Source organism: Struthio camelus, chromosome 3 (genome assembly GCF_040807025.1).
Source record: "Struthio camelus isolate bStrCam1 chromosome 3, bStrCam1.hap1, whole genome shotgun sequence".
Lineage (NCBI taxonomy): Eukaryota > Metazoa > Chordata > Aves > Struthioniformes > Struthionidae > Struthio > Struthio camelus.
Genome location: NC_090944.1, coordinates 34,843,075 through 34,860,228, shown reverse-complemented (window position 1 = coordinate 34,860,228; position 17,154 = coordinate 34,843,075). Strand labels below are relative to the sequence as shown.

Here is a 17,154-nt window from a genome sequence, read left to right as displayed (position 1 = left end):
GGAAGTGAAGAGCCAACAAGCTACCCTTTGTCATGCAAAAAACGGTATGTTCAACACAAGGCGGGAAGCTGAAGGTCAGTGGGTGCAGCTGGCTGCATCATCCTGTCACCCAGAGGGTCACCTGTGCTCCGTGTCAGATAGGAGGGTGAGCAGGGAGGGGAGATACTGCAGAGCTCTAAGGAAAATCAGGAGAGAGAAGTTACTAAAACTGATGTCACTGGGAACCTCAGCTAATCCGTGCGCTCCACAAAGAGGTAATCTCAAAGAGTCCTTCAGAGTCCTCCACCTCGAAGGAGGGCAGCAGCCTGACTTTGGAAGGATGCTGTCAGGCAATGCCATTAGGAAGAAAAGGAAAGAAATGCAGGCAGAGGGAACAGAAATGTGAATCTTCCTAACAGCACTGGGAATACTGCCAAGGAAAAATAGGGAAAATCAGCGACAGTATAAACAATGATGTCCTCAGTTACATAGATACCTGCTAAGTGCTTTCCAAATGCTAAGGGACAAGCATCAGTCTCTGCGCAGAAAGCAGAACACCTAACTGTTAGGTATCCTAGTTTTAACTCTTAGATAATTTACCTGACTTTTGGGCAGTCTTAGTGGCAACACCTCCCACTCTTTGGAAGTTAGCCAGTGGGCAGCCAGAAATGCAAACTACTGAGCACAGGGGAAAGGGAAGAATGACTGTCTTTCTATGCTGATAAACCAGTGGTTAGAGTTAACCACTGCAATTTTCAAACTGTTGTCTAGGCACTAAGCCCAGTTTCACAAATGGTGTTGCAGCCCTATTACAGGCACTAAAATCCATGAAGAGAGTTGCAAGTACGCTAGAAGATTGTCATCTTCATATGGGTGCCTAATTCTCCTCCACTCACAATGAACTTGTATCAGCACCATGAATCCACTCTGACAGGCAAGTGCTGAATTTGTAAGTGTATGCTGTGATGTTCAGCACTTCAGTACTTTTTTTTTTCAGATCTGGCTATTAGGAAGTGTGAGGAACGGTTCTATGATTCTGGTGGCAAACTAATACATTAATTAATCACAGAATCACAGAATCACAGAATGGTTTAGGTTGGAAGGGACCTCTGGAGATCCAACCTCCCTGCTCAAGCAGGGGCCTCTAGAGCACATTGCCCGGCATCACAACCAGGTGGGTTTTGAATATCTCCAGGGAAGGAGACTCCACCACCTCTCTGGGCAACCTGTGCCAGTGCTCTGGCACCCTCATAGCAAAGAAGTTTTTCCTCATATTCAGACGGAACTGCCTGTGTTTCAGTTTATGCCCGTTACCTCTTGTCCTGCCGCTGGGCACCACGGAGAAGAGTCTGGTCCCATCCTCTTGACACCCTCCCTTCAGATACTTGTACACATTGATGAGATCACCTCTCAATCTTCTCTTCTCCAGGCTGAACAGGCCCAGCTCCCTCAGCCTTTCTTCATAGGAGAGATGCTCCAGTCCCCTCATCATCTTGGTAGCCCTTCGCTGGACTCTCTCCAGTAGCGCCATGTCTCTCTTGTCCTGGGGAGCCCAGAACTGGACACAGCACTCCAGAGGCGGCCTCACCAGGGCTGAGAGAAGGGCAGGATCACCTCCCTCCACCTGCTGGCAACACTCTGCCTCATGCCCCCCAGGAGACCATTGGCCTTCTTGGCCACAAGGGCACATTGCTGCCTCAGGCTTAACTTGTTGTCCACCAGCACTCCCAGGTCCTTCTCTGCAGAGCTGCTTTCCAGCAGGTCAACCCCCAGCCTGTACTGGTGCCTGGGATTATTCCTCCCCAGGTGCAGGACCCTGCACTTGCCTTTGTTGAACTTGAGGAGGTTCCTCTCTGCCCACCTCTCCAGCCTCTCCAGGTCCCTCGGAATGGCAGCACAGCCTTCTGCTGCGTCAGCCACTCCTCCCAGTTTAGTATCATCAGCAAACTTGCTGAGGGTGCACTCTGTCCCTTCCTCCAGGTCATTGATGAATATATTGAACAAGACTGGAGCCAGCACTGACCCCTGGGGGACACCACTAGCTACAGGCCTCCAACTTGACGCTGCACCATTCACCACAACCCTCTGAGCTCGGCCATCCAGCCAGTTCTCAAGCCACCTCACTGTCCACTCATCCAACCCACACTTCCTGAGTTTACCTAGGAGGATGTGATGGGAGACAGTGTCAAAAGCCTTGCTGAAGTCCAGGCAGACAACATCCACTGCTCTCCCCTCATCTACCCAGCCAGTCATCCCATCACAGAAGGCTATCAGAATGGCCAAGCATGATTTCCCTTTGGTGAATCCAGGCTGACTACTCCTGATCACCTTCTTGTCCTCCAGATGCTTAGTGACGACCTGCAGGGTGAGCTGTTCCATCACCTTTCCAGGGATGGAGGTGAGGCTGACAGGCCTGTAGTTTCCTGGCTCCTCCTTCTTGCCCTTTGTGAAGACTGGGGTGACATTGGCTTTCTTCCAGTCCTCAGGCACCTCTCCTGATCTCCAGGACCTTTCCAAGAGGATGGAGAGTGGCCTAGCGATAACATCTGCCAGCTCTCTCAGCACTCACGGATGCACTCCATCGGGGCCCATGGATTTGTGGATGTCAAGTTTAGACAAAAGATCTCTAACCTGACCCTCCTCCACCAAGGGAGAGTCTTCCTTTCTCCAGACTTCCTCTCTTGTCCCCTGGGTCTGGAATTCCTGAGGACTGGCCTTAGCAGTGAAGACTGAAGCAAAGAAGGCATTCAGTATCTCTGCTTTCTCTGTGGCCTTTGTCACCAGGGCACCCGCCCCATTCAGCAGCGGGCCCACGTTTTCCCTAGTCTTCCTTTTGCTCTTGATGTATTTGAAGAACCCCTTCTTGTTGTCCTTGACATCCCTTGCCAGATTTAATTCCAACTGGGCCTTAGCCTTCCTTGTCGCATCCCTGCACGCTCTGACAACGTCCCTGTATTCCTCCCAAGTGGCCTGTCCCCTTTGCCACCTTCTGTAGACTTCCTTCTTCTGTTGGAGTTTTGTCAGGAGTTCCTTGCTCATCCAGGCAGGTCTCCTGCCTGCTTTGCTCGACTTCTTACTCAGAGGGATGCACCGATCTTGAGCCTGGAGGAGGTGATGCTTGAATATTAACCAGCTTTCTTGGACCCCTCTTCCTTCTAGGGCCCTACCCCATGAGATTCCCCTAAGTAGGTCCCTGAAATAATTTCCCAAAGTGACATAATTAAACTGTTCTTCATTATTAGCTTCAAATTTCAGAATTTGAAGCTTCTGAGAATGGCAGTGAAATTAATAACATCATTATCTCTGTCTGAAGGTACAAAGTTTGGCAACAGCATCATTCCTTCATCAGCAAAATTATACGATCAATGTCCAGCCTTGACAAAGGGGAGGTATGAATTTCCACAGCCTTTACAGTGGGGCCTCGCTGAGTTTGCCCAAATTAGACCTTCTCAGGCAGTAACTCACAGCTTGTATCTCTCCTCTTTCTTCCCAGAGGAATGGCAATGCAGCAGCTTGGGATCAGAAGGCATTTCTGGTTTTCAGTAAGTTTAAGCATGAAAATCTCACAATGAATCCATGTATTCTCCGAAGTCAAATATTTACTGTCAACCTCCAAAGCTCAGGGATAAATTGTGTTTGTTTTTTTTTTTCATTTTTTTCTGCTTTTATAAGAAGTAAAAAGGACATGAAAACCTCTGACTTTGAACAAGAGGTCACCAGCCTAAGGGTCACATTTCTAACCTTTATTCAGCTGAAGTGTAACTTCTGAATGCGTCCGTTAATGCATGGGCTTATTTGTGCATGTGGGTGGAGCTGCCCTGGCTTTCAAACCAGCAAAACAAGTGCTCAACATTGTGCTCCGCCTCTAAGAGTAGACAGATGGTAAAGATCCATAAAATGCCTGAAGCAAGCTACCACCCCTCTGCTCCTGAGAGGGCAGGTCTTGCTCCTGGTCCTTCCTGGACCTTCCTGAAAGGGAGTACCCTTTCCCCAAACTAGTTCATGTGCTCATATAGCCTCTCAGGAAAATTTCTCTACCCACTCACTAAGCATCAGAAAATATTCTTTGATTTGATTTGTGGCTTTTTTGCTGGGCTAATTTGCTGTCATATTGAGAGGCTGGTATAGTTCCTAAAAACTCAGACCAGTGGAAGGGAGGATTTGAGGAGAAAGAAACCTTTCTGTCAGGAGCAGAGATGGAGTTCGCAGCACACTTGTCACTTCACAGGACAGTGAGCTGTCAGAGGAGCTCATCCCATCTAGTAAAATTTCATTCTATGTCTTTTTCTCTGCAAATATTAGGTCTATGCCTCTAGACATGGTAGAGTCTTTATATAAAACCAAGATAATTCTACAGCTGGGATCAAAGTAACTGGCTGAGATTCAGTACTAAAAAGGAAATAAATAGTGTTTTTATAGTGCAGTAATTTAAAACATGTTATATATTTACATAACTTAGTATCTACAGAGCAACTAGAAATATTCTGGCATTACACGCAAGGATCTTCAGCACTCCAAATGAGTGGTTATCACAAAGGCATCGGGACTGTTAATTTCATTACAAGTGAGGAGTAGATGTTGAGTGTTTTATCTCCCACTGAAAACTAGTTCTAGCTGCAAATAGTAGCTGTAGGTAAAAATACATTTCTATACTTTACCGAAACTCTACAGTTTATAAAAAAGTACTTCTGATGCCACCCATATTTGTTGCTGGAACTCACTGATGCTACACATATATCATCTCCTGTTTATAACACTGCAGTACTCTTGAGAAATAATAGGACTGTCCTACAGTAAGTCAGAGTAGGATTCAGTCAGTTATGAGGAGGAATAGAAAATACTAAAATGAAAATCTATTTTTAAAAAATTTCAATCATAAAATGGAAGAAGAGAGGACTGACATTGCTAATGTCTGTCTCTAATGTGATTAGAGAGATATGGAAGTAAAAAAAAATCAATGAGTAAGGTATCATATTCACTTCGTGTCTGACAAGAGGACTGTTGGCTTCATTTTACTACCCTTCAGATGGAAGATTCAGAGTATACTGTATAGGTTAATAATAAGTTCCTATAGCAACATTCAAATTGCATATTGCAGCTAAGGTTTAATTCACAATGATATACACAAACACCACTGTACAAGAATAGGATGACACAACAATTTACCGATAGTTTCTTTGAGATAATACTTTATACAGGTCAGCAAAGCTCACAATTTTTTTTGCAAAACAATCTTACTGCTTTCTGTACCTCTAAGTGTGCACCATTCAGTGAATCATCTGGTCATGTATTCTCACTACAATTAACTTTCGAAAAACAAGAGACCAGGGCAAAATAAGGCTCCAAGACTATTCTATTAGCTTTACACAACATAGCTAAAACTGAAAAATACTTCAAAGTGAGAGTCACTCACCTGCTCAGTATCCTGATCACTGGTTTCTTCAAGGTACTTTTTAAAAGGGTTTGGTTGATAAGGGTCCTCCTTTTTCAGTGCACTCTTTCCTTTCGCCAGCACTGGACGAATGACACCAGGTTTTGTCTTGACCTATAGCACATCCAGGAGAAAAGAGATGGAAATAAAGAGAAAAGCTTTAAAATTTGTGGAATATTTGTTAGACAGGTCAATTCCAGTGAGGCTATAATGACTAGATTTTTAAAATTGCATTAATATCCTATTTCACCACCAAAATTATTCAGATGTCATATAGCTTTTACTATCGATTGTGGACCAAAATGGGAAGAGCTGTTTTTACACGCAGCAGCCTCATCACTGGCATCTATTTGTTTCTAACATAAAAATAAACACTAGATTGTAAAACTACTGTTTATAGTTTTTGCTGGCTGTTTTTGCTGGCTGTTCAGCCGCATCTTGATCAATTCATCAAGTCACTTTATGCACATCCATATGTCTATTTACGCTCTGCAAACTCCGTTCTGGACACCTGTGAACCAGTGAACAAATGTTCACTGCAAAACGAGGAAGGTCAATATGTGATGCCATTACCTTAACTTATACCCATATGGTAACATGCTAGGAGAAAGTACTTCTAGGGGAAAACACTAGTTATTGTTCATTACATTTTAATAGCATCTTTAAGAACACTTTTGGAAAAGTACAACTTAAGAGAATTTAATTAGCGTGGATGTGTGATATGCCTCATTTCAGATAAATCTGATTATTTAATTAAGAAAAAACTTCTTGGTTTGCTGCTAGCTAGCCAAAATATTGTCAATTAACTTGTCAAGTTGGTACATCTGTGATTTTCAGAATTCTTACAGTAAACTCTGACATGATGGATTGTGGCATAAACTCTGAAGAGAGTCTAGGGAATGGCTTTAAAACAGGCAACCTGTTTGATAAGCAAAGAAAAGGGAGCAAAAAGTACATATTCTCATTGGAATTCGGTAAGCACTGAAATCCTGTGAGGGTCTGTGATCAGATTTAAGCTTTTAAATAACTCAGTTATATTCTATCATGGCTACACAGTAGAAAGTGGGCACTCTTTTGGCACCACTGATAGATAACAACAGGACTGCTATGGAGTTTCCACTGTGGTTATTGCCCAGAAGGGCAATTTGCCGAAATGGAAGTGAGAAATAGATACTGTCACAGCTTCCCATATTCGTTACCCAACAGTGTATACAAATGCATAGATATATTAGATAAACAGATACATCTGTGAGTTTTAGTGTATATTTAATAATACTATGCTGCCTATTTACAAGTGTAATGCAAATAAGCAATCTGTTTGGAAAAGAGAGATGGCACTAGGAGGATTTAGGTGTAGGACAAATGAGCTTGTATACAAGAAACCCCTACTCTACACACAAAGGGAGAGGGAAAAAAATGACCTTATACAACTTAAGCAGCCCAGCCATATGTTCCTGCCCCATTCCTCACGCCTGCGGTAAGGATCATGCATAATCATCTGGATGAAAACTTTTTTCTTTGCTAATTTGGTGCTCAGTTGTGGCCCACTGCACATGCCGCCTGATCACTAGATCTGGCACAAAGATAGCTTTGGAAAAAAGCAGGACAGGAAAAGCTGGAAGAAAGACGGCCCCTTGCTGTGGCAGTGTGAGCTTACATTAGCAAAAGCCAAACAGCAAAAGTAAACCTTCAAATGTAATGGAAATATTACAGGTGATCTGACTGAGGTGTTTCAAATAGTGCTTTGAAGTTAAGTGTAAAGTGATACAGGTGAGATTGGTGGATGTATAATATAAACCGCATTATGGATTACCTTTAAATTGAAACTTCAGGCATCCAGCAAAGATAAGGCAGGAGGGGTGCCTGGAGTGGAAAGGCACGAAAGGCAATAAATGTACCCAGGTCTTGTGCTTTTGCCACTGCCTCGAAGAGAAACTGCAGAGTAGTGGCAAGGGGCTGAGCAGAAGACGGTAGAGACGGAAAGGCGTGGGGATAACACATTCCGCATGTGTGGGAATAACAATGCACAGGCAGCAAAATATCTTCCCTTAGCTTTGTATTTTACCTCTTCCCTCACTCCAAGTTTGGGCCTTTAATGTGTCTCACCAAATAAAAGAAAAAATATTCAATTGAAAACTAAAAAACAAATCATGAGGTGACATTAATTTTATAAAAAGGGTAATGACCGTCAAGTTGCATTAAAAACTGAGACATTTTGATTATGCCATTCAATTTAATGAAAGATATAATGCTCATTTAATCACGTATATTCAGGAATTAGTGACTATGTCTTTTTATGAATCACCACAGAATATAGGATTTTTTTTTCTCTTCAAGACTTCTGGGAAGAGTTTGCAAAAGTGAAGGACCCTGACTTTCAACACAAAGGTAAATATGAAGATAAAATGAAAGCTACAGTTGTTGTTATCAAGTCATCATTATGCAGACAAAGGACCTGCAGCCTTACTGCCCCACACCGTGTAACCAAGCAATCAAAAGCCCATGGAGGCACCTAAAATTATCAAGGATAACCTATTCTCTTTATGCAGGAAACCTTTTCCAAAAGCATGCTGTAGAATGCTTCTAAGAAAGCATTTTCTAAACAACGCTGTGCACTCAAGTGCTGAATGAGTCACACATTTATTTCTGACTCTGCCAATAGAGTGACAGATATTAGCCAGCAAACAGAATCTGAAATACTTTATTAGCTACCTGCCAAGCTATATGTATATCTTTGCTCCAAAAGTAAAAACATGAACTCTTCCCTTGCCAGCGGATGACACAACTGGCAGTGCTAAGAAGCAAGCTAAGACTTGATTTCGCCAGAGAAGGTATTGGCCTTCCAACCTCAACACTGAAAAATTGTAAATAATTATTATTATTTAGCGATAATAATTGCTAAATTATTACTCTTGCAAAGTGCTGCCATGGCTAGGACCCTGTTAGCAAATTAAACACAATTTGCCAACACACACAATTTGCTAAGGCGTAATAAGCTCAAGTACTGACTCGGTGTCAGCGTGCTCTCTAGCACAGTTCTGGCCCAGGCCAGCAAGCACATAGTGGCCAGGGACAAATCAGAAGATAGGGTGGGCCAGGGCACCTCTCAATACAATGTACAGATGTGGTCACCCTGTCTGGGGATAGATGGAAGATATTTTGGCTGCATGAAGACAAGCGGGCTTGCTGTTTGTCCTGAAAGTCAGAGAACTGAGCTTCTTGCCAGTAGGTGAATGTGCGTGTTCACCTCTCATTTCCTATGCTGTTGTCATGGCACTAGTTGTCTCTCAGAGCTTGCTTAAAACTATTTCTTCCCAACAGCTGCAAATGATTGAGGTCCCAGTTCTTTCCCATGTTTCTCCTGCCTGAGTCACTGTTGCTTCCCCTTATTCAGAGTAGATCCCCAAAATATACTGTGCCAGACACCCTTGGGCAGCTACCAATGACTGCGCTCACTCTGTGTGATGCTCTGTGTCACTGCCTAGACATTAAGCCCTTCTAGGCACCTGAACAGCTTGCCTGTAAACAAGAAAGTTGTTTCTTGATGCTTTGCGAAGGATTGGCTTTTTAGCATATTTTCAGCCCAGTGCTGTTCTGAAGCGGCTTGCCACCAGACAGTTAAAAAAATATGTCATGATCAGACAAAAATATTTAACAACACAGGAGAGCTATCCATAGGATAAAAGACGTAGCTTGCTCTTTTCCATTCTGCTCTCAGACCACTGATGAATAGCAAGCCCTGAGTCCTTTTGTTTGCCTGCATACCCTATATTTCAGCTCTTCTATTCACATGGTTTCTTACCCTTTAGAAGCCTTCTGCTCCAAAGGGCGTAACTAAAGATTTCCCTCATGAAGAGCAACCATTCCCAGTCCTTTCCAATAAACTGTTGAGACAGTTTTGGGGAAAGTGATCCCGAGGTGGACGGGGCAGCATGCCCCAGCCAGTGCTATCATCTTCTGTAAGTGCTGAGAAGCCCAAATCATCTGAGAGCCACCAAGGATCCTCTAAACTGTCGGGACCATCTGCTTTTAGATAGTGAAAACTGTCTCCCTGGCCGTGAAGGGGCATTAGAGTTTCCACAGTCAGTAAAAAGATGCTTTTTACTGTGACAGTACAAACACAGATTCTTTGTCTAGTTGAACGATGATTCACTTTAAAATATTACCCAGTTATTTCTCTTGTGCCACAGACTAATCCTCACAGAGGGAAATATGTTATTTAACTTATTAGTTGATATTTATGCACAATTATAAAAACCTTAGATTTGCAACAATGCAATAAAACATTCCATGTAGTCAGTCAGGCTACAGTAAAGTTCTGCTTTAGTGTATTTGAAGGTGTGAAGGCATATGATTACAGTCAGAAGGATTTCATCTCCCTGTGGCTAAACTGTAAATTATTCACATCAGTTTGAAAAGCTGAGGAAGGAAGGACAATTATTTTCTCCACTTCCACGCTGAAGGAGCAGCAGGACCAGAGCACAGAGAACAAGGACGATCACCTCTTCGAAATTCAGGTTGTGTTTACTTTTGTTCATATTGCAATATTTGTGTTTCAGGAAACAGAATTTTTCAGCAAGATGTGTATGGACGTGTACAGTATAATGCTTTCCAGTGACTCATTTCTAAACTAAATCAATACTAACATCCAAGGCAGGCTTAGCCCTAATCCTTTTCCATTCCACTTGTAGTGCAAGGATGTGTTTTTTCTTCCTTTAAAGAGATGGAGAAAAGGGACACACTCACAGCAAAAGTAGTGTGGAAGAGGGGCTCATCTCTGCCACTGTCCCAGGGGAAGGGATCGGCAAAGGGAGCACATCGGTGCAGGCTCTGCTCCCTGCTCAGGCTGGTGGCAAGGACAGGGAGAAGGGCAAGCCCTTAGTACTGATGCTGCTCCCTCTCTGCTCCCCTCTCCGCTTCCCTCCTTCCTTTAGGAAACTTTTTTACCATATTTAAGTTCCATTCACTTACATTTTCCTATCAAGAATCTGCTTTATTATTTCCTAACTTACTGTGCAATGCAAACTGAAACATTTCAAATCAGCAATGCCTGCCTCTTGGTACTTGGTAAAGTATAGATGTGTTCCCACAAAAACAACCACCTTCAGGCAGTCATTCAGCAATGCTTAACGGCCATGAAATCCTATTAGGTGGGCAGGTAGTCAGCAAAAGAAGAAATGCACCCCACACTCTGATTATACACTGGGCCTGCCAACTACATTTGATGCCATTCTGACCTGCAGTGGGTCTTAAAAAGTGCTGAACTTAGTACAATTTTACTTTAAAGCAATTGTGCCGTAATTCTTAGGGTTTAGTATTGTCAGCCAAGTTTTAATTCATTTCATGTTGCTTTGGACTCAACAGCTTTAAATGTAGGAAAGACAGGGATCTCAATAATATGTGAGCTTCAAAGTGAATGAATTAGTGAAAAATCACTTTGAGATGTCAGGTCACATCCAAAATGCCCCAGAACTGATTAAGCTGGAGAAATACATATATATATTAACTTGAACACTCCGACTTTAACTTCTGTATCCTGAAGACCGTTACCTATTTTCTCTCACGTTTTCTTCCTTTTAAAACCTTTGCAATCATTTTATTCCCAAGCTCTATCCAGCCTCAAGTCCCTGTCCATAATTCCTTGACAGATAAGAAATTGCACTGTGTTCTTTCTGTTACTTTTATTTAAACCTGTTCACAAAATAAGGAAATACCATTCTGTCTTAGTTCTGCATGTAAAGATGACTCCTCTCCTACTATTTCTAAACATACATTTCTTTTGATAGGTCTTTCCACTGCATACTCAAAACCAGATATGACTGACGGAGCATTATAATGAACTAAAAAGACCTATAAACATTGTATTAAGATATGGAAGAACATCTCTGTGCGAATTTTGCCTCATTTGCCTGACTCATAAAGAAATGATAACTGGATTCTTATGTATGGTGTTAGTGCTCTAATATGGCCTTGCACTTTCTTATCATGAATCACTCATAATCATCTTTTAAAAGATTATTTCGTTTTAAAAAACAAAAACCTGAAAAAGATACAGAAAAAAGAAACAAGGATGTTCAAAGATGTGGGACAGTGTCCGTACCAAAGAGACACTAAATGATTTCATCTCTTCAGCATGCAGAAGAGGTGACTGAAAGAGCCTTATGGTTAATATCATCTAGAAAATTATGAATGTCACTCAAAAAGCAAAGAAAGAACATCTAATTATTCACTGTTTCTCTCAGAATAAGAACAGAGAGCAAGCAGTTGATTTAAAACAAAGAAGGAAAGTACTATTTCACACAGTGCATAATTAAAAGTAAATCTTGTTGCTACAGAGTGTTGTAGAAACCAAAGTATAACAAGGTTCAGAAAGTAACTTGAAAGACAAATTGCTCAAAAATTACTTAGCAGACAAAATTTATTCAGGAACTCCCTAAAATTCCATTAGCTGAAATATAATGGGGAAAATCTCACAGACGTCTCATTATTTCTCTAAGCGTTCATTAGTGGTCGTGATCACTGGGACAGACTATATGACTTCTCCTCTGACTCTTGTTCAGAAAGTTTGGCCCCAAGGGGACTAAAATGTGGTCAGAATTCAAATGAAAATCTGAAACATAATCTCCCCTTCTTTCTATGATTTTACTCTTGCTCTTCACCAGTTAAACTGGCTTTGATTTAAATGAGCTTATGTGAAAAAATACGATGTCAGAATGTTGTTGTATATAAACAAAGCTGTAAAAAACAGAACATTAAAAGTGGTTGATAAACAGCAGTAGACTGTCAAGTTATCATACGTCTCAGGACTCAGTAAGACTCTCTGGTTTGTCATTTGGTCCACTGTATTTACAAATACTGTCAAGGATTACAGCTATTTAAAACAGGGATCTATTCAGGACGGAGGAAAGCAAGGTAACTCCGCAGGAGCAACACAGCTTTGTATGAGGATATTCACTGCAACTTTCCTCAAAGAGCTAAGGAGGGAAATAACAATTACTATAGATTTTTTGCTTCTACAAATTTTTCAGAAATGGCGTAGCACAGCTGAGCAGTACATACCAGCTTACTCTCCGTGACCACAGGTGCTGATTTGTAAAGACTGGCCTGCAAAAAGTAAATATACACAATATTACTTCTTACAATATCATAGTGCTTATAATAACGATGGAAGAACATAACCCAAAAGGATAAGTATTTTCTCTGATGATTAATGGTTCCTGAATGACAGCAAAAGTAATTATATTCACAATCATCATTTCACTTGTATTTTTCTGAGGCCTGCTTTAAGAGAAAGAAAAACACAAAGACAAAATATGTGTAGGTACAGAAGCTTTTGTCACTGATGCAATGACATGCAACCAGTGAGGGAAGTAAAAATATTGTCATTCACAGTTTATCTCCAGGTATAACTGAATACGAATTGGTCTTTTGCTAAAGTCTTAGGGGTGCTTTTTTCGAAGTGCAACGAAATTTTACTTGTTCATCTTTAAAGAAAATGTAAATCCTGATGCTCTGTAAATTCCGAACCTGCCATTGTTTGCTACTTTTCAACATCAATATTATTAATACTATCAATAGTATGAACAGCTCAGTTCAGTTTTCTCATCCTTCTGACTTTACAATATGAAAAACATAACAACTCTATTCAGGATTTACTTTTTCTGAATATACACTGAACAACAGAAGCCCTGTTTTCAAGGTGTAGGCAAATGTGTTGAATGCAGTGTATTTATCACAGACTCACAGAATGGTTGAGGTTGGAAGGGACCTCTGGAGATCATTTAGTCCAACCTCCCTGCACAAGCAGGGTCACCTAGAGCAGGTTGCCCAGGATCGCCTCCGGGCAGCTTTTGAATATCTCCAGGAAAGGAGACTCCACTACCTCTCTGGGCAACCTGTGCCAGGCCTCTGTCACCCTCACAGGAAAATTTTTTCCTCACGTTGAGATGGAACTGCCTGTGGTTCAGTTTGGGCCCGTTGCCTCTTGTCCTGTCACTGGGCACCACGGAGAAGAGTCTGGTCCCATCCTTTTGACACCCTCCCTTCAGATACTTGTACACATTCATGAGATCACCTCTCAGTCTTCCATTCTCCAGGCTGAACAGGGCCAGCCCTCTCAGCCTTTCCTCATGGCGAGAAGCTCCAATCCAATCCACTAATCATCTCCACTGTATTTATGTGCGTTTGTGAGATAGTCACATGCCACATGTCTACTCGCTCTCACTATGTGAGATTCAGGATTTCTGGTGCATTGATCAGCTCCCTCAAGCTCCATACTATTCTGCTGGATAACTCAATGATTCTGTAGAAATAACGTGCCCTTCCTTAATGCAGGTATGATTTGGAGGCCTTGAGACTCAAAAATGCGAATATTCTGTAATACAGTGGTAAAAAAGTACGAGTTATAATCAAGTACTAGCTTGATGTACATCTAGCTGTAGTAAAGACAGGCCAGTGCAGTTACAGCCTGTGCGCTTTGTAGAAAGGATACTACAGTCAGATTTTGATTGATTCAGCTCTACTTTTTTCTGCTGGCTTCAAGAAGAAAAGCAGTTCTGGAGAGAGAAGAATAAGGTCTTCTGTTGTTCCTCAGTGACAGAAACTTTGCAGAGATTTGGCCAAGGATTAGTCAGGCACCCTTTTCTCCACCAATACTACAGATTCACAGAGTAGCTAAGGTTGGAAGGGACGTCTGGAGGTCCAATCCCTGCTCAGAGAGGAGGGAGGTCTAGATGATGTTGCTCAGGGCTTTGTCCAGTTCAGTTTTGAATATTTCCAAGGACAGAGGGAATTCCAGCTCTTTCAGCCCCTACTCATCTGTAATGCTCTCCAGCACCCTAATCATCTTGGAGACTCTCTGCTGGATTCACACCAGCATATCAGTGTCTTTTCTTGTGCTGGGAAGCCCAAAACTGGACACAGAACTCCAGATGTGGCCCCACAGGTGCTAAACAGAGATGATTAATGACTCTCTTGACCAGTTGGCTGCACTCCTGCGACCTTGGTGAGAACAGTTTCTCCACAAGTCATTGTACCAAACTCCTCGCTGACAACACTCACATCTCCAAACGCAATCACTGATGAAGAAAAGTGTCTTACCCACACAGGGATAGCTGTAATTTAGCATTAAACCTACAAGAAATACATTTGTTCTTGGCTGAGTAAACTAGAGTTTGCACTGGTGGTTACTTATATATTATGGTTTCTCTTACATGCCATCAATGAACTATGACAGCCTATCTCCCTGTAAACTTAAAAACATCAAAGCACTTGAGAACAAGCTGCAGACACAAGCTGCTGCCACTTCCCCATGGTGCAAAATAACAGTAAATCTAATTTTAAAGGAGATATCTGAAATGTATATAAGTATAGCAGACCACGAATAAAAAAAGAAGTTGTTTCTGCATGTCTGTGTGTATCCCTGAACCTTTTAAGCTATATCATGCTCACTCATTTTTCACTTCTCAGCATTTCATGTCGATGACATTAAAAAATCTTTTTTTTTAGAACTGAAAAACAGAAAAAATTGCAACAATAGGCATGTTAATTATTCCAATTAGCAACTGGAAATAACTTTAAAAAGACTGGGAGTAGCTTTAAAAATAATTGTAAGAGGGGTCAAAAGACAAAAAGATAAAAAGGCTTTTCTCGGTGACAGTAATTAAATGGAAATAAAATGATTAGGTATATATTAGGGCAATCAATACCCATAAAAGTCATTTATTTAGAGAATAATTATATCACTACGAATCAGCAATGTCATCACTAAAGCCAACAGAGATGCACCATATAAAATGATGAATGGAACTGTATCAAAGATCTTCATATGGTTTAAAAAATTGTTGAATGAAAACTGTAGTACTTGATTTTTAAGTGGTACAAAACACTATAGCTTCACTGAAGTCAGGCCTTTTTCAGTACTTTTTATGCAATCATCTCTTGCAATTTTTACCGTCATTTATATCTATAGAAAAGATAAAAAGTGGGTGTAAAGTCAAGCAGTCATTGAGACAAAGGCAAATCAAGGCCATTTTAATTCTTAAATGATAAGCTTTGATTCAACACGTCTGTGTTGTCTGCTGCTCCATGTAAAACTTTAGCAGGATGACAGATTTTGCTATACCTGACTGACAGATAAATTGAACTTTTTTCTTTTAACCAAGAACACACTGTAGGCCACTTTTCAACAGGCACTCAGTATCAGACATCATACATACAAAAAGAAATAACTATATTGCTAAATTACCATATTGATCTTTTCCAGTAAAATGAATTCAGCTGAATAAACTAAAAGCCTGCTTCAGGAAAAAAAAATTCACTAAAAAAGTGACTAATTGAAAATCATAGACAGCTCAAGTGACACAACGTGGGATAGGAAGCTTCCTGGGGGAACTCACGGTTTGCTATTATGATAGCAAACATCCTTACAATACTCAGCTCTTGATTTCTATCAGAGAAATTATTTGACGGCTCAAAATAGACATCTTGTTTTGAAACAGACATCTTGCCCTTACTGCTAAGTAACATTGGCCCTGGGCTATATCTTTGCTAATCAAGAAAAAACAGCAAACGTAGGCTCAGGCTTTGGCCTGGGATTGTCCTTTTTATTTAACTGTTAGCGCACTCCCTTGCACGATTTTGGGCCACTCCTGTTCCAGACAGTCCTCTAGCATGGTATGGATGATATGAGGGAGCATATTGCTCCCCTTTAGATGTTGGGGTGAAGCCATCAAGAGGGTTGTTTTGGAGAGTCCTTTCAAGGGGAGGAAAGAAGAAGGGAAAGGGAAGAAGACAACTGTACAGAAAATCAACGCCCTGGGCCCCCACCCTCAGGGCCAGAGGACAAGCCTGGCATGGTTTATCTTCTAGAACAGAAATAGTATTTACGTGTTACACTGAGGTGGCAAAGAAAGTCATGGGAGCGTAAGTAGGTTAGCTACCAGGGTGGTTTGGGTCACCCTGCTGTTCCTTGGGCACCCCAGTGCCCCATGCAGTGGTGATGGAGGCAAGGGAAAGCCAGGACCGCAGCAGGGCTTGGGCACCACCACGGCATGGATGAATTGCAGCAGGCTTCAGGGGAAATTACAGCTCGGGACGGACAACGAAAGGAAACCACAGGAGAGGCAGCTCCCCTGGGCATAATACGGGGCTTGAAAGGCAGACTGTGTTAGAAACATTCAGAAAATCAGGCCTTTTAGCTACATGGAATTTACTGATATCCCTTCAGGCCTAAAAGCTCCCTTAATGACTGTAGTCGTTTTCCTAAAAACCATAATAAGTTAGAGCAGGGTACCACATTTATATATATATATGGAGACCAAACATAAAATAAATTAACTCAGGCAGAAGGGTGGTTAATGAGAATAGCTATCTAAAGAGATGCTAGTAAAAAACATGCAAAAGATTTTAAGAATCATCTGCTTTGCTGTTTGACATGAAAAAATTCAACACATTTGTACAACTTATAAGAAAAGGTAGCTTCCCCACAAACCTCTCCATTATTGCTATACAGATTTTTAAAATATTTTAAAAATATTGATCCGTTTCAGTTATCTGGAAATTTCCAAGAGAGACCGGAAGGAAAATTTTATGAAAGTGATTTTGCAAGCAAAGAAAATCTAACTGTATCATTAAACGTATAAGTCAGATGCCTGAAATCATGCTGTATAGGTATAGTTCAGACATAGTTTTCAGAGCTGGAGATCTGCACTGGAGTGGCAGCGGTACATATCCTCTTCTCACAG

The 17,154-nt window shown here is 41.5% G+C and overlaps 1 protein-coding gene across 1 annotated transcript in view; it reads right to left on the bottom strand.

Annotated features, from left to right (window-relative positions):
• The window catches only part of MLIP (muscular LMNA interacting protein), a 121,557-nt gene that overhangs the window by 23,776 nt on the left and 80,627 nt on the right, over positions 1-17,154 (bottom strand). The window contains exons 11-12 of the mRNA XM_068936417.1: positions 12,470-12,514; positions 5,393-5,518 (exon numbers count right to left, since the gene is read on the bottom strand). Coding sequence (XP_068792518.1) covers positions 5,393-5,518; positions 12,470-12,514 — 171 coding nt within the window. The remainder of the gene's footprint in view (positions 1-5,392; positions 5,519-12,469; positions 12,515-17,154) is intronic.